The sequence below is a fragment of the Ostrea edulis genome, chromosome 2 (genome assembly GCF_947568905.1).
Source record: "Ostrea edulis chromosome 2, xbOstEdul1.1, whole genome shotgun sequence".
Classification (NCBI taxonomy): domain Eukaryota; kingdom Metazoa; phylum Mollusca; class Bivalvia; order Ostreida; family Ostreidae; genus Ostrea; species Ostrea edulis.
In genome coordinates, this window is record NC_079165.1 from 62,745,761 (window position 1) to 62,771,621 (window position 25,861).

Below are 25,861 nucleotides of genomic sequence, written 5' to 3' on the forward strand. Positions count from 1 at the left end.
TAAATAAGAGACGCAACCTACCTGCACTTGGTCTAAATCTGTCCTACTGTCTTGAATCGTCTCCTGCATGGCTACAACCGCGAGTCCTAACGATGAACATACCGTGTATACCGTTGTTTCTTTCCAAAAACCTGACTAAGAGCTTAACGTTAACTTGACCCATCATATATCCACCATCAATTCTCTCAGATCCTTTGAATTTCTGTCGAAATCTGTGATCAACAATTGCGTTTTCAACTTAGTAAGCTAGACCGACGCCAGTTTCTCCATCGCTGATCGCGACCAAATCACACCACGGATGTAGTTTACTCCGCTCTTCTTGTCGTCATTTCAGTTAACTTTGCGCTCTAAATTACCTTTATTTTTACACATGTTTCGTCTTTTTTTAACATTTTCAATTCAAATATCTATATCTTATATTCTCTTTGATATTGTTCCTAATTTTTTTATTCGATAAAACTCTTACGAACTATATTTTGTGTTCTACGATCGTTATTTTGATCATCTGCTACATAATCATGGAAGCTCGGTAAGAACACAAATCAAAATAGAAAATATAAATATAAGAAATAAAATATCATTTTTGAATGTTATTGGGATATGACATGAAGTTGGTACGTGATCAAATCTACTATAACGCCCTTCGGGCGTTATAGGATTTGATCACGTGACCAACTTCATGTCATATCCCAACAACATTCAAAAATGATATCTTATATCTTAAATAAAGATGCTAGGTTTGTTTTCTGTGACATATCTAAAGCATTTGACTGGTTACGACTCAATAGGTTATCATATAAGTTGAGACATTTTGACATTTCGGAACAAATAATGTTTTGGATCAAAAATTATTTGTATGAAAAAATGCAACAAGATGTGTTTGTGAAACACGAATGCCCCCGATAATGGCCAATTCCGAAGATGGCCAAGGTCACTAGGATAAATATCTTGGTACCAGTAGAAAGATCTTGTCACAAGAAATGCTCATGTACAATATGAAAGCTCTAATATTTACCATTTAGAAGTTATGACCAATGTAAAAGAAAAATATTAAAAGTAGGTCAAGGTCAAAGGTTTAGTACCAACGGAAAGGTCTTGTCACAAGGAACACTCACGTGAAATATCAAAGCTCTACCACTTACTGTTCAAAAGTTATAAGCAAGGTTAAAGTTTTCAAAAAGTAGGTCAAACTCCAAGGTCAAGGTCACAGGGTAAAAAATGTTGGTACCCACGGAAAGATCTTGTCACAAGGAATACTCATGTGAAATATCAAAGCTCTACTACTAACTGTTCAAAAGTTATTAGCAAGGTTAAAGTTTATGACAGAATGACAGACAGGACAAAAACAATATGCCGCCCGATCTTCGATCTCGGGGGCATAAAAATTAGTCCTCGGTGGTTTCATTTCTGCTTCTAGTAAAACTAATTCTGGAGTTCCACAAGGTTCTGTGGTAGTATTCTTGTTGTTTGTATTAAATATAATTGATATACCAAATCATGTGGTGAATAAAGTCAGATTTTTTTGCGGATGAAACGTCAGGTTTTTTTTTTTTTTGGTTTGATAATGACATACTCACACATCTGCAACCGGTACCTTTTTTTATTTCTTTCTTTATCGTTTTTCCCAATCTATTTCTTTTTTTATATATATAAAATCAAAATACAATTATATTTAATCTGTTTATCCTTATATGTCAATCATGTCCACCACACATCCCAAAGAGGCATTCTTAAAGGGATTCGGTTGTTTATCATGCCTGTCCCTAATGTGCCGACTCAGCTTGCGCCATGTAGGATACATACGAAAGCAAATTATACACTCGAACATCTTGAACTGAAATAAAATAAAGTTATTGTCACTGTCTATTTACTATCAAACCTTTTGTCGGTTATAACATTCCAAAGAAGAGGTCACTGGATTGGTTCATTTTGAATTCTGATACTTTGACTGTTATTTCTTTATAACGTTAGTTAGATTTATTTACACGGTATCTTGAAAATGTTTGGAGAGTAGCGCTATTTTAAGCATGCGAACACGTTCAACTGTTTCACAACGAAAAAGCTTCAAATCGGACACAGTACGTAACGCTATATAGGGTCCATTTCAGTGGAATTGAAGCTTTGGACATCCCCCTTTATTTTTTGAGTTTAATGCAATCCAAACATGATGTCCGAGGGTATATTTTGGTTAGCCTTGGTGTCATATCTTTGTTTGCCATTATCATTTTTCCTAGCCTCATCATGAATAACTTTTAAGTTGATTTTCAACTCATCTACAATATCATAATAGCTTCTTTTTTTTTTACTAGTTTCTCTGGAATTTTGACCATACACAAGGTCAACAGGTAACTTTAGTTCTCTACCGAGATTTAACTTTGCTGGACTGTATCCTGTAGTATCGTGCACAGGTGATCTGTAAGCAAGCATCATCAATGGTAAAACTTTGGTTTGGTTGAACATACTTGCTTATCATGTCCTCTAGGGTTCGGTTAAACCTTTCTTCTAATCCATCACTTTTTGGGTTGAATGGAATTGTTTTGGTTTTATCTATCTTTAACATACTGCGCAAATCTTGAAATAATGTTCATCAAATTGTCTGCCCTGGTCAATATGAACCTGAAGTGGAACTCCATACCTTGATATGAATTCTACAAAAACCTTGATTTTTGACTGGATAAGCCTCTATCCGTCGTGTGAAGTAATCAGAACTGATAACAGCATACTTGTTACCCTTCTCGGTCCATGGTAAAGGACCAAGGATGTCTATGGCCACTCTCTCCAGAGGTTCGCCCACTAAATACTGACCCAATTTTCCTCTGGTTGCCCTTGGTGGATTTTTCCTTGCTTCACAAACAATGTAGCCTCTAATATCTTTTACATCATACTTATACGATACCCAGTAGAATGAAAGGTGAAGATAACGAACAGTGATCAATCTCATCTTTCTCTTATCTTCTCGGTGGTTTTGGAGATTCCTAAATGCCCACCTATAGGATTTTCATGTACCAACATAGGATAGGTACTTGTATTCCTTTAATACCTGCTTTTGGTATAACCGTCTAATATTAAATTTGCTTTTTTCAATGTCCTGAAAAGTACACTATTTCTTAAAGTCAGTCGGATCTATTGTGACCAATACATTTTAAGCTCTGCTGATTCCTTTGCTATCATCTGCCAAGTTGTCTTCTGGCTTCCACTTTTATTACTTTGGCTAATGTTGGACCTGCATTTTGCTCTCTTTGTAGGTCTTCTTGTGTCTTCGTCCGGTACCAATGTTAGGAGCTGGATTGATCTATTGACTTTAGCACATGTTCACTGTCATCTTTGGTCTGGTAATTTGTTTCTTATCACAGCAGTTACAAAGGTGAACAGAGACGACAACTTATGTAACGTATTTACATTAAATTCTGGGATCGTACCTGGTCAATTCCAGTGTTTGGGGTATTCAGCAATAACCAATTTAAACTAATTGGTATGATTTTAGTGGACTGCCAAAATATACAAATACTTCCTAACCTTATCTAGGTTAATTATAATCAAACAGAAATCACTATATCAATCAGAGGTAAGCAACGATAAACTGGTAGTGCTAACTTAACAAAATGTAGAGCCCAGTCGCCCTCGGATTACCCCATATACTGTAGGACGCCTTATTCAGGACGGACAGTATATGTGGTAGCCCTTCAACCACTACACTCACTGTAGGATGCCTTATTCAGGACGGACAATGAGTATAGCGGCCTGGACGACGGTCTGTTCAGCTAATGCGGACGACACCAAAAACGAACTATGGCTAGCCTCTTTACTGGAGTTCAACCTCTTTGTGGCAGGCCAGACTTCTGATGGCCTTCCAAATTCACTCTCTAACTGTAAGAACAGGCGAGGAATTGTTCACTATGAATTCTTTATTAGTACACATAATCTCGTCCTCTCTACTTGGCTGGGTCTTCTATCAGAATGACACAGACGATTGCGGAGTCTTGGTATTTATACACTAATGAGACCACGTGATATCAACAGTGACTAATTGTGAACTCCGCATGGTCGTGCCTCAAATATCCGGAATCATAATGTGGCAGATTCATTTCTTATCTAATATGTATATAATGCATTTATATATGCATGTATGCATTGTTATTATTTCATTTTATTTTATTTAACATCAATGTTATGTGTATTGAATTATATATTCCTTTAATGGATCTGCAATTCAATATCCGGTCAAGCATAACACTTAGTGAGTTCTTTGGTATAGAGTGCCTGAGGTGCCTAATTATGTCTTGGCCAAGTTGTCCATAAGTCTTTTAATTTCATTGGTGTTTTAGTTTGGTGTCTTGAGTTTTTATTGGGTTTGGGATTTGTTCCCTCCAAAAGTTCTTTGTGTCAGTTCATTCTCTGTCTGAAATTTGAAGTGACCAGTCCATAGATCAGTATATTAGTTTTGAATTGACATAGACCTGATAGTACTACTTGAGACTGACTTTTCCTCTCAATCGGTAAGTTACTAAGTTTATTACTAATGGTAATATACTTCTAATATATATCTAAAATGGTAAATCCTATAATTTTGCATTAAGATTAATTTCCTATGCACTTCATCCTGAGTAAAAGTATATAGTGAGAGAGAATCATTTATTTTAACTATAAAGTGTAAATACATGTAGTTCAATTGCCTCACTATGATGTATCTTAATTAATGGCCATATTTTTATGATAATTGCATTAGCAGCTAGTTGTAAGTTATTTGATTAACTTGCAGGTTTGAACTTTATATGGTGACATTTATTAATCACATTGGCAATTCTCCATTGTATATATTGGCCTATTCCCATAGAATGGTATGTTTGAGTATTTTGAGTTACTGATTTAAATATTTCTCAAAATGGATATTTTATATCAAAGTAATAACTGTAATGTTTATATTATGATAAGCATAAGTGTACAGTAAAATTTTATCCATAGGCAAGAGTAAATATTGGGAGATGCATTTGTGTATTTAAGACAAAGTTATCTCCCTTGAAGTATGTAAATATTGCTACCATTAATTGTATATCAATTAGTCTGTAAAAGTAATATTGTATTTTATGATTTATACATATGTTTGATTATTGTTATACAATTGTTACAGGGCTTTCTTTTCAAGCAGCTTTATATATACTTTGCTGAATAAACGCCTTGTTCAGAACCTCAACAGGAGTTGGTCATCATTAACTGTTACAATTACACTACCCATGCCTCCGATGACATGCGTCCCGCATGTACAACTTGGAAACTAAACAATTCTTCTATTTTAGACAAAGGTTTAATAAACGACAGAACGAACAATTTCAAAGCTATTTACAAAGAATTCCTTTCCTATTTTTTTTATCAACTATATATTCGACTATGTACCGCTAGAGCCTTACTTAGAAGTCTGTAGTTACATCTGTCTACTGCTGGCAGATTCCCAAGAACACGCTGTGCTTGACCTCGCAAGGCAACAGCCAAATACATTCCCTTCTCTGACAGAGTCCATTTATTCAATTCTGCACATACATCAAAGTGAGACTTAAAATCGGCCCATGACAAACTTCCGTCAAATTTATCTGGTTTCACAATGGTGATCTTGGGATTTGTCCTTCTGTGCAGTATTCTCAGGGCGGCGAGTTGTAATGTTCGTCTCATTCATCACTGGAAAATCATGCCTGGATGTATTAGCATGGTATGGTGTGCTCGTAATAGAAAATCTATCTGGCTCGCCATCATCTGCCCTACTTAAATCAGTAAGATTGTCAGGCCTAGTATATGTATTAGGTAGGGTGGTCGTCCTAACAGTTTTAGGTCTTGCGCCCTCCCGTATCTATGGTTTTCCGCCTACTTTCAGGTAATTCCGAATCTCTGACGGCTGGCCTTGTCCGACTTTTATTTATACTAGCCTGAAGCCTACTTAGCTCCTGCTCTAAGGCAGTCATCTCAGCATTCACATCGCTATCAGACATATCAGTAATTTACAAAATTAAACAAACTCGACTAAAATAAACCAAAAACAAAAATAAACTCGCAGTACGAGCCAGCACTCCGCGCTGGCTCGCTGCGCTCGCTATAATTCCGAAGTTATAGCGAGCGCAGCGCGGAGCGCTGGCTCGTACTGCGAGCTCTAATGACTAGAGCGCGGGGAATAATCCGAGCTAAATCTCAACCTCTAACAAGAATGTTTTTTTGACGCCAATCCCAGAAGTCCCTCGTACAAAATGGCGGATGGTTCGATTCGCAAAATAATAATTAAAAAAAATCTTTGAAGTATTACAAACCTTTTTTATTTGAAAGGAAAGGATGACAATCATATTCTTCCCCCTTTCTTTTTCTTTTTAAAATATTGTCTAAAGAAATGTAAACAGTCACGTCACAACTACCAGGCTACGTCATAACACGCTCGTTGCATTTCCCGCTAAACTGGTTCTTACATTGGCGAGAAGAGCAAGACAGTAATCCTACGTATTGACAGTGAACCAGATCAGTTTTCCTTGTTTTCAATATAAATTTTTTGAAAATGTATTCAGATATGCTGCGATCGCCCCAACGGTCACACCGTAATCATATTATGTCTGTAAAACCTCGAGCCAACCGGCTACTTGTCCCTCAGGATTTTAAAAGTTTTTAGCCATGTTAATGCCCCGTGGTCAGTTCTCGCAAGAAAGTTTTTTTTCCATAGAGGTAATGGTGAACATGCCTTATTTAGTTCACAACGGGTAAGAGTTCTCATCTGGTTACACAATAGTTCATTTCTGATTTACTAAATGCTTAGCTTAAGTTACAATAGGTCTTTTTACACCATCTTCAACTTGAGATAAAACTCCATCCATGGCAAACACACAAGTGTCTGTGTCCAACACAAAAGGTAAGCTCAGGTATGGGGACAGTAAGATAGGTGCGAAAGTAAGTGCCGTTTTTAAAGTTTTGAAATGCTTCATCATATTGAGAAGTTCAATTGAATTTTTCTGTCAATTTGTAAAAAGGCCGGGCTATATATCTGTGAATCTTTTTATAAATCTACGATAGTAAGAACATGTTCCTAAGAAACTTCTTACTTCTATTACTGTTTATTGTTAATTTGTTTGGAGATGTAGATATTCTTTCTTGGCTAACTATGTGACCAAGGAAAGCTACCTGGTCTGTGACAAAGTCACACTGCGTCACATAGGAGAGGTCTATTTGTAGGTGACGTAATGAGGCCTCGACGGGGAGTTTGAAGTAGGCCTATGAAGCTCGAAACTTCGTAACGTAGCGCAGTAGACTTTGGCGTCATAACTAGTCTAAAACGACTCTACCATTAGTCTCGTTTAAATCTCCGACGAGCAGAGAGTCTGGTAAAGACACGCGATAATAACTGTTACCGCTAGGTAGCGCTAATTTAGTTTCCGTTGGATTCTCTCTGACATAAACAGTCAATTCCGAAATTTGATGCTAATTAGTTGTTCCTTCATTGGTGATACTAATGGGAAAATCATTACAATAAAAAAAAATTACGCTCTTTATCAGCTGGATATTGTACTTTCACTTTTGCCTCCTAAAGTAAATTTGATAAAACGGTTTTACCATTTCCCGTCGGTAGAACAGCAAATGAATCCTTTCCTTTTACAAAAGCTTTTATAAACACTCTCGTTGTAAATCCTTAAGATTAAACGGCAAATTCAATCTATTACAAATTTCTTCGGTAGTCGTTATTTTGAAGGTATGTTGAATCAACTAATCAAATTAAATACCGAAATTTTGGTAAGCCTCGTTCTGACGTTACAAACGTTATTGCATATCTTTACCAGACTCTCTGCTCTTCGGATATTTACGGAAAAAGCAGAGCGTCTGGTTGCACGAGACTACTCTACCATTTGGAATCAAACTCCCCGTCGAGGCCTCATTACGTCACCTACGAATAGACCTTTCCTATTAGCTATGACGTCGATATGCGGTGAAGTATGAAGCGTGAGCTTCGAGGACTTACGTACTAAGGCTACTCTCCTATGTGACGCAGTACAATATACAGATTTGTATATTGTGAGTCCCCGATTATCACGCAGGCAAATAACACCAAAGAAGTAGTTCGTAGTTAAAAGTTAGAAGATACTGACATTAAGAGCATTAATATAAAATTATGGATTTTATTTTAAACATAAAATCAAAAGATTATTAAAAAGTGGGGAGACTCTGTTCAAATTATTGTGTAAAGTAATGAACTTGATGTTTACATTCTTGTTTTGAAAGTTGTTTATGTTTGACATTATGTTTTTTCGTCATTCTACAGTGACGTCACTCAGTATACGTGGCCTAAGAAATGGCTATCCTATAATGCCTAAGTGGAAGAGTTTGGTTTGTATTAGTCTCGTGCAACCAGACACTCTGCTTTTCCCGTAATTATCCGCTGGTCGTAGATTTACGGAGACAGCCGAGTGTCTGGTTGAACGAGACTAGGTTTGTATGCAAACGAACTCTGATGGAAGTTTGCATTTGGAATCTCTAGTGAGACATAAAAATCAAGTGACCAATGAAATCGGCTCATTTGGGCTAACCAAAGTACCGCTTACCCGTTGTTTGTGTGTAGCACCAATCAGCGGGGACCAGTTGAATAGGAGGTCAATACGCATTCTCTTCCACAGAGTTATCGGTCCTTTCTCTCCCTTATATAAGGGAGAGAAAGGACCGATAACTCTGTGGAAGAGAATGGTCTATACGTAGCAATCTCTACCCAGAGTTATCGTTCCCGCTACGCTCCACAAATACCTCTGTCTACGTCTAAAAATCATATCAAAACGTTCTAAAACTAACTTAGCATATCAAACTGTAATGATCATATCTAAGCAAATCAAACACTTGTCTGAATTTTATAAACGCAGAAGCTGGTAAATATGAGACACCTGAGCGAATTAAAAGGTTTTATATAAATATTCATTCATCCAATAATACTAGAATAATCATGGAATTCGTTGTTTTTGTGAACTTACTGTAAGATTTTAAGCTTAACACTAAAACTTGTAAAATCATACTTTATTATGCAATAGGTAGAAATAAGTTTTGCCAAGAATCTTGACATTCAGACGTTGACAGAGGTGTTGTAGCGCAGCGTAATACGCCCTCTGGTGAGAGATTGTATATGTAGATAAAATTCAACCGGATCGAAAACATTTTTTTTATATCTTTGTTTTTTCGGCGTCTAAAAATAAGAACTATTTCCTTGGCACGTCCGGTAATGTAAACCACAACAACAACCCCCCCCCCCCCTTTCCAATGAAACCAACCATGCATGCCATTTGCTATTAACGACTGAAAAATCATAATTAATTCTAGTTTTGTGAATAAATCTTAAAATGTATCCGTACAACAACAGTGGAGAGGGGCTTAAATATGTTGTAATTTATTCAATAATTATTTGCGAAAGCTGAAATTGCAACTAGAATTATGTACAATATTATAAATATTGTTATAATTTTCTCCTCTGAAATATGCCATTGCTAAAAGGGGATTGTTGTATGAATTTCATTTTTTTTTTTAAATTAGATAGGTGCGCAAGGGGGGTCCACGCAGCCCCCCCCCCCCCAACCTCTAAAATTTTCAAATTGAAGGTAAATCGTGGTCTCTTGTTTAGAAATATATAATCGATAAAAGAAGCAATAATTTCTTACACTCTCAGAGCGATAAATGACAAAATCTTTTGATTTATTGAATTACTTTTATTGGGAGAACTTACATTTTGTCAAAAAACCCTTAAAATTAAAATTTGCGTACTTTATTGATTTCCCTCTATTAAAAATGACAAAAAACAGTAAAAATTACACATAAGAGGCATATTCGAAGCCCTATAAAATCGGTAAAATTTAGGAGCTTCCGGGGGCTTCAAGGCGGCCCCCCAGACCCCCTGCCTCATAAAGTTGCCCCCCCCCCTAACCGCAATTCCTGAATCCGCCCCTAATTTCAGGCTTTCAAGCGGGCCCTTATTTTCCTTATTTTTCTACAGCAGCCCTTATTTTCCTTATTTGCGCTTTAGAATCCTAAAAAAGCCCTAATTTTTGTTGAAATTCCTACATTTTCAAATTTTGAAAGTTTAAATAAATTTGACATAAAGTAAGTGTTGGAATTTATTAAATTTAGTCTTAGAATACTTTCAGAAAATAAATATGTTGATTAAATGTACATCTCAGAAGACATCTTGATGGTTATCAGCTATGTTCAGCATTGATTGTGAGCCATGGGAGTTCACCTGAATTATATCATGGTTTGTGCTGAATGCTGAATATGGCTGTTGATGATCACTGGTATGATCTTCTGAGTAGGTAATTAGTTTTTGTATTATTGCTCTTGCAAATGGTGATAAGTAAAACATTTTTTCTTTGCTATTGATTGGTAAATTTAACCCTTATTTTTGTCTTAAAAGCCCTTAAAATGGCCCTTATTTTTTACAAAATGTCACTTGAAAGCCTGTAATTTGAATTTGAATATTTGTATTTTATTGATATTCTGATGATACTTTTCGAAGAGTTGTTAAAGATTGTACAGTTTTATTGTAGTTTAGATATTATGAGAGATATACAACTGTAGATTTCCCAGGATCACCCAGGGCCGCGCGCACCTTCTACGAACACCGCATTTTAATTTATTTCAATTTTTCATTTGATTTTCAAGTAAAACATTTAAAACCAACTTATTTTGATTTGAAATTTTATGATAAATATTTTGGTCACATTTTGGACAACCCTCGCATAAGTTTATTGGTTTTTAAAGATCAGAATATGGCTTATTCTCTCACCTGATATCAGTAAATGAAGCATTGTACATACACTGTATCTATGATTTACGGCAATGACGTTTCACATGCTGTGTTTGCTATAATATCTAGTGAATTGCATTTTTCACGAATATTACAATTAGATTTTACTGGAAAATTATAGGGTGGCAAATGAGATAGTGACGGTGATTATGACGTTTATACGATTATGACGTCGCATATTTAACGTCAGTCTCATAGATACCCAAATTTTCTTGGATCTTTTTGAAAAACAACAATTTTCTATAAATTCGGGTAATCGTGCGACCGGGGTCAATGGAATCTCCAGACACTGTCCAATCAGATTTAGATGAAATCGAAGAAGTTCGAGCAAAAATTCAACTTAAAGGTATTTCTAAGTTAAATATTGAACAAAATGAATATAAAAAATATAGGGCATTATCCTGTTATTTACTTCGCGAATCAAATAAGTTTGACGTTGTTGACGTTAACGTCAATTTCATCTCTGTGCTTGTTTATCACAATCCTAAACATTTTATAGGGATTGTGGTCCTCCTTTACTTCTGATATACTTTTATTAATGTTATACTTAATGTATCTCACAGCAATGTTATTCCTATGTAATTTGTAAAGCTGGGTTTTAGGTAAACCCATTATCATAACAGTAACAACATCCGTTGTCATTGGCCGATTAAAGATTCAATTAACCAATCACATTTAAGTTAACATGATCATGTGCGTGGGCTGAAAGTGCCTTACATTTTGTGTCCAAAATAGCCTTCTAATCAAAAGTGGCCATAACTTCGCTGGACCAATAATATCTTGGATTATTGACCACTGATTTCTGGTCGCTATTTTTCACAGTAATGTTATTAAGTAAAAAAAAAAATGTGTCTTCTATAAGCATACTTGTTTTATTGTTATTAAAACGTATTTGTCATTTAAACTTTTGGTTCTGTATTAATGTTTTGTATCTGTTGAATACTTCTCACGAAGGGATAGACTTGAGAATGGTGACTAGTGTTGCCTTGGACGAAAACCTGTCTTGATGCGCTGATCAAGGCCAATTTCATTTTGTAATAAATCCGCATAATTCCTCGATACGGAATAAAATAACATTTACATAATAGCACTGATTTATTCCGTAAAATTATTCAATTCGATAAAACATGGATGTACTTAATTCTTACGTAGAAGTAAAACACGTACTCGTTGCGCGGATCAAGACCAATTTTATTTTGTATTAAATTCGCCTAAATGCTTGATATGAATATACGGAATAAAGTAATATTTACTAGTATCAACGATTTATTCCGTTAAAGTTATTCAATACAATTAAACATGGATGTACTTAATTTCATGTAGAAGTAAAACACGCATTTGATGCGCGGATCAAGACCAATTTTATTTTATATTAAATTCGCCTATCCTTGATATGACTATACGGAATAAAGTAACATTTACATAATAGTACATATTTATTCCGTAAAAGTTATTCAATATGATAAAACACGAATGTACTTAATTCTTATGTAGAAGTAAAACACACACATTAGTATGAATAGTGCTTGTGTATATACGGAATAAATGTAAGTTAAAAGTATGAAAATCTTTCATTTGTATTTTTCTTCATCTTTCTTGCGTTCTCCCTTTAAATTAGAGTTGTGAAGGAAATAAATTCCAAGGTTTCAACTTGTCCCCCCCCCCCCCCAAAAAAAATACCAAGCCCCATTTTTATATGTTTCTCCCCCCAAAGAAACCCTTTTCCGGGGAAATCTTCCCCTTGAAGTGCTATTTAGAATGAACTGCCTCAGTATTTATATACTCCTGTTATTTGCTTCGCGAAGCAAATAATTTCCGAGGTTTTGAGTACATTTAAAGAACTTGCGTCGCTATTCACTCCTCTGTTATTTGCTTCGCCTCTGTATTTGTTATGATTGTTGAGTACGGAATAAATCAATATAAGTCTCACGGACCCAAAATGAAAGTAGTCGAAATTTGTGAAATTAAAGTCAGAAAGTGTAATAGTGGTCGTAAACACGTACAGAGATGAAATTGACGTTAACGTTAACAACGTCAAACTTATTTGATTCGCGAAGTAAATAACAGGATAATGCCAAATATAGTTGTGATGATAACTAATATACGGTCAAGAAATATCTTTCATTATGTTTATAAGCTTCTAGGCCTATTACCCAAACGCCGCGGTGATCTAGAGGTTAGAGCTTTCGCATGCGGGAGGCCGGGGTTCGAATCCCGGCCGCGACAGACCTAAGTCGTTAAAGCAGGTAGTGACAGTTCTATCGCCAAACGCTCGGCATCAGGTGTGAATGGCACGGGCCCTTGGAGATGACCTTAAAAACGGATGTTCCGTTTCACAGTAGGTGTGGCACGCTATATAAAGAACGCTCACTGCTCAATGGCCGTAAGCGTCAAAGAAAGGCTTACATGTGAAGCCCTTCACCAGTCTTGGTGACGTATCCATATGTGTGAAAAATTCTCTAGAGAGACGTTAAACAAGATACAATCAATCATCTATTACCCAAACTCTCTGCTCACCGTAGCTCGTTCTTACTGTCATCTAATATCTAAACAAAAACATAAGAGTGACTGAGATTGAAAATTGTCATTTATTACTTACCAAAATGACAAAAGAAATGTTCAACAGAAGATTATGGGGAAATCAGCTAATACAATTCTACATCAAAGTACATGTACCTGCAAAGCCAAATTACTCAAAGTCTCCAAAGAAGACAAAATAACGAAAATAATGCTATAAGATGACAAATCAAAACAAACGCAGTCTTCCTTTCTTTTTTCAACAGAGAAAGACGCTAAAGCATGCTACGAAAGTTCAGAAGCCAGAAAACTACTATACGGGAAATTAATTGCCAAACTGAGAGCTGAAAATAAAGAAAAGAGAGTGCAACTAGCCAACAGTGTGAAAGTGAGTTTGAACATGTTAAGTTTATTTCTGTGGATTGTGGTTATTTTCATCCGCTTCCTCCTTCAATCTTATTTCTTTTTAAGGTTTCATAAATAAAACGTTAACTTTAACAGGTTTTAGATTTACAAATATAACTTTTAATCAGTATGAATTTTCTACTTTTCATTGTTAACAGGGAGATGAAAAAGTCATACGAACAGTGTTTAACAATAGGCGGGAAGCGCTTTTGTCTATGCAGAGATGTTCAATTGGTGTGAGTAACAGCAGTTTATAAGGACTTTTACAGTATACAGAGAAAAAAAATAAAAGGCACCCACGGTTCAATGCCTATATTTAGTACACTCTGTACAAAAGTGTATCGTAGGAGACTCGCTATAGGCCTATATAAAATTAGTCTCAGTACCTCTATAGGTTGTAGGTCCCTTTGGTCTGCTAGAAAATTTACCCCAAGTATATTTTATTTGAACATTGCGCATGGGCATAACTAAAATGACAGAGCGTGGCAAATATCCCCCACTTTAGAATTTAGAATTTTTATGATTATTGGACAAAAATTGAATTAATGAGAACAAAATAAAAATGTCCTCTTTGGGGGGGGGGGGGGGGGGGGGGGGGGGGGGGGGGGGGGGGGGAAGGGTATACAAGCGCGGGGAATCACATTCAAATAATAATGCATAAAGGAAAGATTTTTAATGCGTGTTTGAATTGATGCGCACATGAATTGAATTTTAAACGATATCTTTTATTCAAATTAATTTAATAACAGTTTTTCAATAACTGAGTGCTGTAGTTTTGTTATATTTATTGATATCATATACAGTAAATAAGACTTGATTATTAGGAAGTCACTTGGAGCTCCAAATTAAACGTTCTTTATGTAACATAAATGATTTCTCTCCGTATTGAATTTACGATCGCAATTGTAGTCCGTCATGCCGAATAGTTGACAAAAGACAAAATGAATGGTCGTTCATAATTTATGAAGTAGGAATGAAGATTTCTCATTTTAAAAATACACCGAAAAATATACCCGACGCCTACCCTACTCGTATATTGTCGAAGTGTTTGGATATTTTCTTAAGAGTTCTAGACTCCCCAATTGCTAGTGCTAGCTTGTCAATAACTAATGTGTTCGTGCAATATTTTTGGCTATCTAGATTTATTTTCATTAAACACAATCAGTATTTGAATACTTATTGACCTACTTTCTGCACTTGGAATTCACATACCCCGCACTACACCAATCACCGTCCCAACATGTGGCATTGTAAACGGTGTATGCACAATGCATACATGTAGTGAGCTACAATTATTTCGGTGACTTATTATAACATCCAAATTACCGTGGTGCATACTATAAACAGGGAAACTTATATGATATCAAATAAAAATAATCATTAGACAAGAATCGTTGTGACGACACATAGTCTGTACAGCATTATGATTTTTCTCGTCTGGTTCTAAATTCATAAAAAAAATCGCAACCATCACGTGATCATCGTCCCGCATACTGTAGACCAATTTCTATTCGCGATTACTTTATTTCGCTTTTTACCAGTGATGAACAAGTTCACGGCGACTAATTTTGCGGCCTAGATTATCATAAACAAATCTTAGACATTAATGGACTCGTTCGCGACGAAAAATGTTCGCTATGATTTTTTTCTAGCAAAAAATTTCTTGCTCAGGAGAAAACTTGTTAAGTATCCTTAAAGATTGTCAGAAAATGCCAATAGGTTGTAAGTTCCTCAGCCTTTTTACACATGACTATGGTACTGTTGTGGGTCCCCTGATCTGCAATTAATTCCAAGTCCCATAAAACCATTCTCTTCTGACGCGAAAATTTGAAATACATACTTTTCGTAGGAAGCTATATACAACCTGGACCAGAAGATATGCAAAGCCAATAATCGGCGGAACAAAGCACAATTCCAGCTGACGGAACGAGAGGGACGATGTCAAGAAATGGAAAAAACACTCAACATAATGAAGCAAATAGATGCACAAGAAGCAGACTTTGAAAGAAAGCGAGTAAGTCTATTGACTATAAATCACCGTGCCAGTACCTTGTTTGATAGTTATGAACAATTAGTCGACAATGAATACCATGAACCTGCTGGGTTTTATCACCGTTGTTCAATCTTTATGAATTTTGGTATACCTCCAGGAAATCAGAAGATTACAAAACGATATAGATAAAGCCAAAATCAAATATGAGGCTGCAAGGAACATTACTAGGCGATACGAAGAGATCATGCGCTATATGGAAGAGGTAAAACGTTTGATTAGATCTACTGCCAATAAATTCTGTACATGTATACAGATATTTGAACTGATGTATCTTTCTAACGGCTATTGAATTTCTTTTTGTCTGTTGTAGGAGAGCCGTTTGTACCCAGCACGCCTTGACAAACTGCAGTCATTTGTGGTTCGTGCCAAACGGGAGCTTTCAGAGCTACGTCACGTGATTGAGAAGGCATTATATAGCAAAGAGGAAGCGAAGGTTCGTTCTGTCGTACTTTCAGTTTGTAATTTTCCTTACATCCATCTTTGTATGCAACAATTTTATCATGCTTCAAGTCACTATAATTTTGATAATTTCAGATAGAATTGCACATTATGGAACGGGACACCTACCAAGCGAAGAAAGCGCGAGACGCCCAACTCAATGAAGCAAAAAGGGAGGTGGAGAAACGAAAAGAGCCAGTGGTCGAACGAGCAGAGAAGAGAGTTAGTAATCAGAAGCATTTGAATTTGTTCGACCGTTTGTTTGGGATTGTAATATATATATATATATATATATATATTAGAATTATCTGGGCTTCTCGAACAAAAAAAAAAAAAAAAAAAAAAAAAAAAAAAAGAAACTCACAAGTCAAAACTGCTCAAATAAAAGAAATCTCCAACTTATATTTGAGATTTGTATAAGGACCAACTCATATTATGTAGTGTTGTTTTTTCAGGCTAAAGTGAACATTATTATGGATAGTGCAGGTAAATTCAATTTTATGCTAGTATATGATTTTTTTTAATGACAGCCATTGATAATAAGCATTGCTTTAGACAACGAATTAATTAATCAATACCTTTTCAAGATTTAAAACCAGTGAAGTCTCCTGTGGGTAAGAGGTCTGATAGACAGGAACATCTTTTGACACTAAATGAAGGAATCGAGAAAATCAAGAGAGCCTTTAATGTGTCAGACATCAAGGTAATTTGAATTACCTCTTCAGTATAATCCTGATTCTGTTTGCTTAAATATGATAGATACATGTTTACTTATATTTTCAAATAGAGACTCGAAGTAAAAATTGAACATAGATGTTAACGGTAAACTGACAACTCAACTTTGTGACACGTCGGATGACTTTAGCTTCTCCATCATCAACTTCCCATATTTATGTAGCAATATTCCATTATCACCTGTATATGGTGGTGATTATGTCTCTTAACTGATTCAATACAAAAGAGCTTGATCTGTGTTTTTTAAATTGAGGTAAGCTACTGACAAGTACGTTCATGTTACAGGGGGTTTCAACAGTCTCGTTTGAAGTGAGCATTTCGCAAATTCTATGGTCGGGACTATGAAAGAATATATTGGGCAGACAGTGGAAGGCTCTTTCCAAACTATACATTCTGTAAATGTTGTATTATACTTTAGTTACCTTACATTCAATTTCTTATCAATGAAAAACTAAATTCACCGTGTACAAGCTGATGACCATGGTATATTGCCATAAGAAATGGTAGCTAATCTGATCGGTAAATTTTATTTTCAAAAGAAAAACATACGAAATGGGGAGAAAATGAAATTTTAAAATCAGGTACCTTCCTCATTGATATCCATCTCAATCACATCTAAAGTTTAAGATCGAAAAGAACTAGAGCCACAAAGTTCCATATTTAGGGTTTTGTTAATCAAGTTCTTTAGTTCAGAAACACGTTGTCGAAGTAAAAATATGTCGGAATAACTTAAACGAAAAAGATTTTGTTGTTTGTTTACTTCTAGAAATTGTCATGATGCAAAATTCAGGTTATTTTGATACCATAAATTACATTTTAACATCCATAAAGGAATTTCATACATAGGATACGGTCATCAATTTGATAATTTACGGTCTTCATAAAAAATGTGGACCGCTGCAATAGTCTAGAGGTAGAGCGTTCGCCGCGCACGCGGAATGTCGGGGTTCGAATACCGGCCGTGACAAACCTAAGTCACAGTTCCATCGCCAAACGCTCGGCATCAGGTGTGAATGTCACAGTAAGTGTGGCACGCTAAAGAACCCTCACTACTCAATGGCCGTAAGCTCCGAGCATAGGTCTAAATTTGAAGCCCTTCACCGGTCTTGATGACGTCTCCATATGAGTAAAATTTAAATATTCTCTTATGATTTTGATGTCTTACACTTGTCCCAACCTATTTCCCGGTCCTATCTATGTTTGTTAGTTTAGCGTCTCATGTAGTGATTTTTGCGGCTTCCATGTTTGATTTTGAAGACGAGATATTTGATAATCCAAGGATAGATCAATGTATGTAAAGGTTTCGATAACAGTGATCAATCTCATAACTCCAATAAAGAATACAAAATTAAGAGTTGGACAATCACGGACCCCTGGACATACCAGAGGTGGAATCAGGTGCCTAGGAGAAGTAAGCATCCCCTGTAGACCGGTCACATCCACTGTGAGCTCTATATCTTGATCAGGTAAATGAGGTAATGCGTTGTCAAAATCATTATGTAAAGAACGGGGTTGGTATGAAACACGGCAAACAGCATTTGGCCCAATGGGAATTGAATCGTTATAAAGACCATGGGATTTGCGAAATACTGATTTTAAACGAAATTGGAAAACTGCTGTAACATCAACTTATTTGTCAGTAGTATGTTTCGATTTAAAAACTGATCATACGCTGAACAAGTTCTTGCGTATCGAATCAGTTGAAAGACATATAGGATCTCCCATGGTTTGTGGCTGGATATGATTATTACCCAACGAGTTGTTTTCTATCCCCGAGCCCAGGCGAGTTGGATAATAGCCATATCCAGCCACAAACCATAGGAGATTCTTTTTATCATATATTTCATCCCAATATACCATTGAATTCGCATTTCCAAAATATCCCGTTTTGTTTACCTCAACCCGAACTACATCCGTAACGTTAACATTACGCTGCTACAAATGGTTCGTTGGGAAATATAAATAAAAATGAATATTGACTGTCACGATGTTTAATTTATAAAAGATCATTTTTAGATAAGAAAAAAAAAAAAAAAAACATTTTAAACGTGTTACTTTGAAGTTGTGTGGTTACTCATGAATATGTAGGAACACCTACTTTGGGACACGAATAATTATTGGTTATAGACTTTGTATGGGATAATATGACGACCGAGTTTTTTGGCGCGTAGACGGACCGAGCTTGCGAGGTCCGTCCGCGACCTGGACAATAGTCACAGACCAGTGGACTATAACCTTTTTATTATATACTTTCAATTTCATTTAGAACTTTACGATAATTTTATTTTCAACAATTTCTTTATTGGTTTAACTGAGTAAAAGATTAAAAACACGAAAAATTTGAACATTAACGGCGTAGTAAAACGGGTTGTGTATTGATTGTGACGTAATGTTTGCAGGCCAGAATGTTTCGCAAACTTTTAAAGAAAAAAGAAGAGATGAGATTGAAAGTATATATATAATAATTTATCGTATGAGTGATATCACCGAAAACCGCGTAAAAATCGCTTCATAAATGAGTTTTAGGCGTTCAATTAATACGGAAGTTCCGAGTTCCCCAAGAGTTATTTCCCTTTGTCGAACTCTTCCGTAAATTATGACGTAAAATATGATGACAGTGGGTACATTTGCTAATTACTATCGTTGTATTATTTCTTAAAAGATGATATTCAGAGTTTCTGAGACCATCCTATCTCAGGGAAAAGGCAACTTTAGTGAGTTTATGAGTATTGAATAACAAAGTGGCTCGAACAAATACTGTTAAAATTGCCATCTTTCTTTGATAAAAGCGTCACTCATGTAGAAGAGGAAACGAATAATGATTTAATAGCCAATTTGATGATCTTATTCAAACAGATTATGCTTGATATGACCAGAATATACATACCAGTGATTGATATAAACAAAAGTTACGCTTTTATAACATTAATCGTACGTAATCGTTATGTACAATGCCAGTCTACGATATAATGTATACATTGTGTACCCACCATACGTCATAAAATGCGAAAGAGTTCGACAAAGGGAAATAATTTTTGTGTAACTCGGAACTTGCATATTAGGCATTACTATATATGCTTACCATGAAGGTAAAATTTGGAGTGGTTTACTACATATTTGTTCTTGGAATAGAGAATGGAGTAAATGAAAAATAAACGTTTTCTTTTGGGATTTAATTTTGTTTCAGGATATAGTGTACAGAGTCACAGACCAGGACTCCACTCACAGAAGATTGATTCAACAGCAGAAAGAAAAACAAAATGTCAAAGCCCGACTCCAGGAAGAGCGTGAGAAACTTAATAAACTCCTGGATGAGATGAAGTACACAAGTCAAAGGCAACTCGCTAGGTAAGGATGGTGAAGTTATTTGACAATATAAATACACAGAGAGGATATTCAATGTTTTGTTGTTGGATATAGAATTTATAAGACGAGTGAGACAGGTTCGCACTCGTGAAAAAAAAATCCAGTCTCACGAGTGAAACATTGAAGTTTCTGTTTATTACATTTTCTTCGGTGTTTTCTTCAGCACTTTCAGCTGCCCCTGTATATATACTGATAAATACAGTATATGGCCATAAGTGAGTCATCATTTCATTTTTTTCACCATATATTTCATTAAAAATCCCATTTTTAGAAACACTTATTGTGAGGTCAATATGAATCCGATTTCCATAATTTTTTCGCTTGATTATGCAAAATTGATAAAATTTTCTTTTCTTAGAATACTAAGCAAGTTCTTCCAGGCAAAATTTCTATCCTCCAAATACTACAACTTCTTACCAAATTTGTGCCATGAAATTTCAATTTCTCATCTAATGGGTGATTATCACCACAACACCTACAGATAAACTTATTTTGATATTATGTGAAGAATCTTCAAACAATTCTGTATTTTATATTTACATTCATAAGAATGAGCTACAAATAACGTTGCAATAATGTTTTGATCAACTGCATACAATTTTAATCTTATTTATAAATTTTACCTCCGTTATGGATTGACTGCTTCAGTTAAATCTACAACACTGCAATATCACGAGGTCACCATGCTTTTATGTAAAACCATTTGATTAAGAATTGCAGTAATTTCTGAAGCAATCAAATTCCACGTTACATCTGAAGTGATAATGCACATTCATGTTTTTAATCAGGGGAAGAAAAATGGTGGAAGAGCTGCAGGAATTTGTTGTCAGCGAGGAAAAAATGTATACAGAGTCCATGGAAGAGGCGCGGACCAACGAAAAATTACTCATTGATTTGCAATTTGGAATAAACACGCTATATGACAAACTAAGTGAAGTCAAACTCAAACCAGTAAGTCTTTTGAGATTAATACACATACATGTAGCATAAAACATGGCTTCATTAATATGGTGTAATGTGTCATTGCCATCAAATAAGATGATCCTAATTTTTCTAATCTTTCTATATATCTACTCAGCCCTACCACAACTACAGCAAAGGAGATCCAGTCGATGATTTGGCGAACTGCTCTCGAAAATTGGAATTGTTAGTTCGAGAGCAGGCAGATATACCTAAACTCTCCAAAGCATCAGACCAATTCAAAGTAAGAAAAAAGTTTGAAAATGATACAAAAGTAGCAAAACAATTGAGCATTTGGCTTTATGCAGGGGAAAGGGGTATATAACAAATGCATTGAAGTAAAATATTGTAGTTTCTTAAATCTGTTTATACCACTAGCTTCATGCGTACTTGGAAAGTCAGCTTTCTCCCGAGAACTTCAGAATCCGAATAGACCCAGACGATGGAAGTGACGACGATGCATTCCAGTACGATGGTGGTCAAGATAATGAGGGTCATTTGACAAGGGATGACATTAAAAGATTAGGAGACGAACTACTGAATTCCAAGTTACAACCAAAGAAGAAAAAAGGAAGAAAGCATCGGAATTGATATCTTCAGTCATATACCGTAGAAAAAACAGAAACTGTGATCCGAGTATAGTTTTATTTTATATAAATCCTATACACGAATAGTCATTTGATATAGTATCAGTTTTGTAATAGATCTGGTTAAATGAATATCAAGGATCATGTGAATATTGGACATATCGTTAATTGTTTTATCATTTTGAAGTAATGCACTAAATTAAAGAAAATGCAAGGCAACAAGTGATCAACAATTTCTCTAACACAAAGCACATAATAAAAACAGGAAATGTTTTTAAAGGCTATATATATATTATGTAAATCAAATTGAACATGACAATCAGAGCACCACATGGTAAAACGGTCACTCTAATGTGTGAAGTGGTTGAGCATCATTCCTAATGGTACGTCGGGTCGGTCGTTTCGTGCCTGGTCTAGTTGGCTTTTTTAACACGTTTAATTTTTCTCCAGGAGGCACCATTAAAGTTAATCTATTGCTGTAAATAAACACAGAAAAATTACATGCCTTTCCTATCTGCTCTCCGTAGGTTTACTAAAACATTATCTTGGTGATTCTATTGCAACCAACCTATCATCAGCAACACCTTCATCTGCAGTTTGAACGTCCTGCAACAGTGAAGTTAGTACATTAGAAAGCCATGGCTAAATGGGTTACATATTCTTTTAAAAGGCAGTGAGATAGTATGTACAGGTATAAAACACTTGCTGATTAATCAAAATAACGAAGTATTAACTGGTATCAGTGAAATGGCCTTCTCAGGAGCTTGTTTTTATCTTGCAAGTACAAATTTTTCTGACCTAATCTTTCGGTTGAGGCCCCAATATAACCTGGTGAGTTCTGTTATGACGTAATGTGCAATTATATATGAACATAATAAATAAAATGCATGTAACTGTGTTGAAATGTAAAGTGATATTTCTTTACGAGTAGAAAATATTGCGCTGGAAAAAGTCCCGTTTAGATTAGCAGGTGCAATGTTATACACAAATTTGGATTATCGATGAATATGTGTTACGAGAAAGTAATTAGATTGAAAGTAAAATGAATCAAAAAGCTGATATTTTTCTTTAATAAGAAAAAAATATATAAATACATATCCCTACGCCTGCTGGCTCCTCAGTCAATATGTTATTATTAGGTCATCCTACGATTGACCAATGTATAGGCCTACAATGAATTAATCTTATAGAATGAAGCCAATATTGACGTAACTATGGTTTACGATATAATCGAACTAGGTACAGTTTTCGATTTATAATCAGCCCTTGGTTGAACTCATGACTTGCCGAACCAACCCTCCTAGTAGACATTATGATTTAATGCAGAAAAAACTACATTGTACAAGTCTTAGTTTAATTAGAAATTGCATGTACTTGCACCGCGCAAGGATTCGCTTAGCAACATTCTGACAAAATGGCGACCGTGAAGGAAGCCATTTGGTTTTTTGCATAACTTGAGCATGTACACGTACTTTATTGATCAAATTTGAAAACGTAATTTTAAATTAGCGACGAATCTTGATAACATATTTAGATACATGTATGTAGACCCAAATTTTACTTCGCACCGCAAGATCGACGTTGAAGTCGCTCCGACAAAAAGTTTAGGTCTCTGATACCACACAACACACGTCATGTAGGCCTACCAGAAAATGCAATATAATTTGCGATTTTTGATAATATTATACATGTATTACATTACTTCGAGGGCGCCATACCAAAATATTTGCCTTCCAACATTGGGCTATAACACCCCAGGGCTTTCCTGTCACCGAAGGGTAGATAATTTGGAATAGTCGCCCGAGAAGTCAATACATGTTATATAACGTTTTTAAAGAATAAAAACTAAAAACATTTGAACGGGTATATCCGGCTTTAACTTCAATAAAATTGCAACCATTAAAGTTTATGTTTAATTTTTATGAAGATGAATTTCACCAGATTCCTACGCGTTATTTTCCAGCAAAATAAAAAACATATAGACATCACAAACACACTCATTTGGCTTGTAGATTGCAATGAAATACAGTTACGCTAAATCCCTATTGATCTATTAGATATATGGTATTATTTTTCGATTTTTCTTCTTAAAAACAAAACAAAGACGAAACAAAACAAAAATATTCAAAAATGCATGCACTCATCATGCATACATTTACATTGTCAGATACTTAAAATGATTATATATATACTCTTACCTTTTCCGGTGGATTAGTCTCGCTGCATTTATTTTTCTGGTCCAAATCATCAACTAACAAAGAAGAGCGCTTCATGCTGCAGGCTTTGTTAAAGGCCTTTCAACAGAAAGCAAACACAAAAGGTATTTTATTGTTGAAATGTATCTTTAATCTAAATTTTGTCTTACAAATGAAAAGAAACCAGTTACTTCTATCCAAGCGGAATATTCCTCTTCTCTGTTTTCTGTACTTTCCAGTAACCTAAAACTGAAAGATGAAATTGATATAAGAAACACTCTCCTTAACAGGCTTTCAAGTGACATTTTGCAAAAAATAAGGGCCATTTTTAGAGCAAAATTATCAATAAATAAGGGCCTTTTTTAAAAGGATTTTTAAGGGCTTTTTAGACAAAAATAAGGGTTAAATTTACAAATCAATAGCAAAAAAAAAATGTTTTACTCACCATTTGCAAGAGCAATAATACAAAAACTAATTACCCACTCAGAAGATCATACCAGTGGTCATCAACAGCCATATTTGGCATTCAGCACAAACCATGATATAATTCAGATGGACTCCCATGGCTCACAATCAATGCAGAATATAGCTGATAACCATCAAGATGTCTTCTGAGATGTACATTGGAAATTTCAACCAAAAAATAGGGCTTTTTTAGGATTCTAAAACTCAAATAAGGAAAATAAGGGCTTCTGTAGAAAAAATAAGGGCCCGCTTGAAAGCCTGCCTTAACCATCGATGTAGCTGCCTGTAGCTGTCGTAAATCGTAATGTTTAAGTCAATATAAAAATGGCTACTCACCATTAAATGTAATTTTAAAATTATATAAATCTTGACACATCAAATATTCTATGTGAAGCATCAGACAGGAAAGTGAGAATAGCTTACTGGTAAATTCTCTGAGGAACTTTGACATCAAATCCATAGTTTTTGGTGGCTATGATGCAGACGTTGCTTTCTTGGAGATAAACCACGTTTAAGGTATTCTGTGATAGTAATAAAAGTATAACTACAGTAGTAACAGAAAAATCGAACACATTCAGAGATAAAGTAGGGTGTAAAAATACAGTTTTCCTTACTTCTGCTTTGTTGGGTAGTGCATAAGAGAATTTCCCTGGTTCCACCTTGACGAAGCGCCTAATATATATAACAATTTCTCTTCAGTTAAAACGAGTTTACATTTATATCTGTGCATGATAAAACCCATATTTGTAAACTGTAAAGATGCAGATCATTGAATGAAAACTACCATTAAGTAGAAGAGATTATTTGGGTGAAATTGCCCATCGGGTGATAACAAGAAAGCAAACATGTTTCAAAATAGAAGTTGCCAAAACTTTGACAAGTCGGACAAATGGCGTAAGATGAGCTTGACATTTGGAAGCGTGTTTTTTTTTTTTACTACCTACTCGTTCCATAGTTTCACTGTGGCGTGTCCCTGCTTATCCAGATAACCTTGTTTCAGAGTCTTTGATTTCCGTTTGGCACTTAGTCTGTTAGGAGATATCAAATCAGGTAACACTTTTGCACTTCCCAGACCAGGGCGATGGATTTGGCTTTCACAAATGAAAATAATGCTTTGAATTAATGAAATTTGCACGATACTGAAATACGAAAGTTGATCTGCGTCATCCTGTAGATGATGTACCAAATATTTGTCGGTTTAATCTAGCATCATGCACATACCTGTCTGATATAGCTACTCTAATGCACTGAAAAAAAGAAGTTTGTACTGGACTAAAAATTTCAAAAACTTAGAACGCCATAAAACCAAAGTTCATCACGTGACGTGATGAAATCCTAACTATAC

General features: G+C 35.4%; 2 protein-coding genes across 7 annotated transcripts in view; one reads left to right on the forward strand and one right to left on the reverse strand.

Annotated features, from left to right (window-relative positions):
• Window positions 1-11,068: 11,068 nt before the first annotated feature.
• Window positions 11,069-22,339, forward strand: LOC125680003 (outer dynein arm-docking complex subunit 3-like). Its single transcript, XM_056153422.1, has 13 exons — window positions 11,069-11,141; window positions 13,579-13,700; window positions 13,876-13,953; window positions 15,567-15,731; window positions 15,868-15,972; window positions 16,081-16,203; window positions 16,305-16,430; window positions 16,664-16,694; window positions 16,796-16,911; window positions 20,131-20,291; window positions 21,098-21,260; window positions 21,388-21,513; window positions 21,648-22,339. Exons 1-13 carry the CDS (start codon window positions 11,069-11,071, stop codon window positions 21,858-21,860), a joined length of 1,602 nt encoding a protein of 533 aa, XP_056009397.1. The 3' UTR covers window positions 21,861-22,339.
• LOC125679180 (uncharacterized) overlaps window positions 21,896-25,861 on the reverse strand; it is a 31,570-nt gene continuing 27,604 nt past the window's right edge. For 2 of the 6 annotated variants that reach the window (XM_048918163.2, XM_048918162.2), the window contains exons 9-16: window positions 25,738-25,763; window positions 25,461-25,607; window positions 25,131-25,188; window positions 24,940-25,037; window positions 24,243-24,300; window positions 24,055-24,150; window positions 22,425-22,462; window positions 21,896-22,332 (exon numbers count right to left, since the gene is read on the reverse strand). In XM_048918163.2, the coding sequence (XP_048774120.2) occupies window positions 22,200-22,332; window positions 22,425-22,462; window positions 24,055-24,150; window positions 24,243-24,300; window positions 24,940-25,037; window positions 25,131-25,188; window positions 25,461-25,607; window positions 25,738-25,763 (654 nt within the window). In that variant the 3' untranslated portion in view covers window positions 21,896-22,199. The remainder of the gene's footprint in view (window positions 22,333-22,424; window positions 22,463-24,054; window positions 24,151-24,242; window positions 24,301-24,939; window positions 25,038-25,130; window positions 25,189-25,460; window positions 25,608-25,737; window positions 25,764-25,861) is intronic. The other 4 variants (XM_048918164.2, XM_048918166.2, XM_048918165.2 and 1 more) reach the window with 4 other exon arrangements.

What these genes read in the sequence shown, in the direction of transcription:
- LOC125680003 (XM_056153422.1), top strand. Translation starts at nt 11,069, where the DNA reads ATGGAATCTCCAGACACTGTCCAATCAGATTTAGATGAAATCGAAGAA. An exon ending in TTAATGTGTCAGACATCAAG is followed by an intron (nt 16,912 to 20,130) that starts GTAATTTGAATT and finishes ATTTTGTTTCAG; the next exon opens with GATATAGTGTACAGAGTCAC. An exon ending in GTGAAGTCAAACTCAAACCA is followed by an intron (nt 21,261 to 21,387) that starts GTAAGTCTTTTG and finishes ATATCTACTCAG; the next exon opens with CCCTACCACAACTACAGCAA.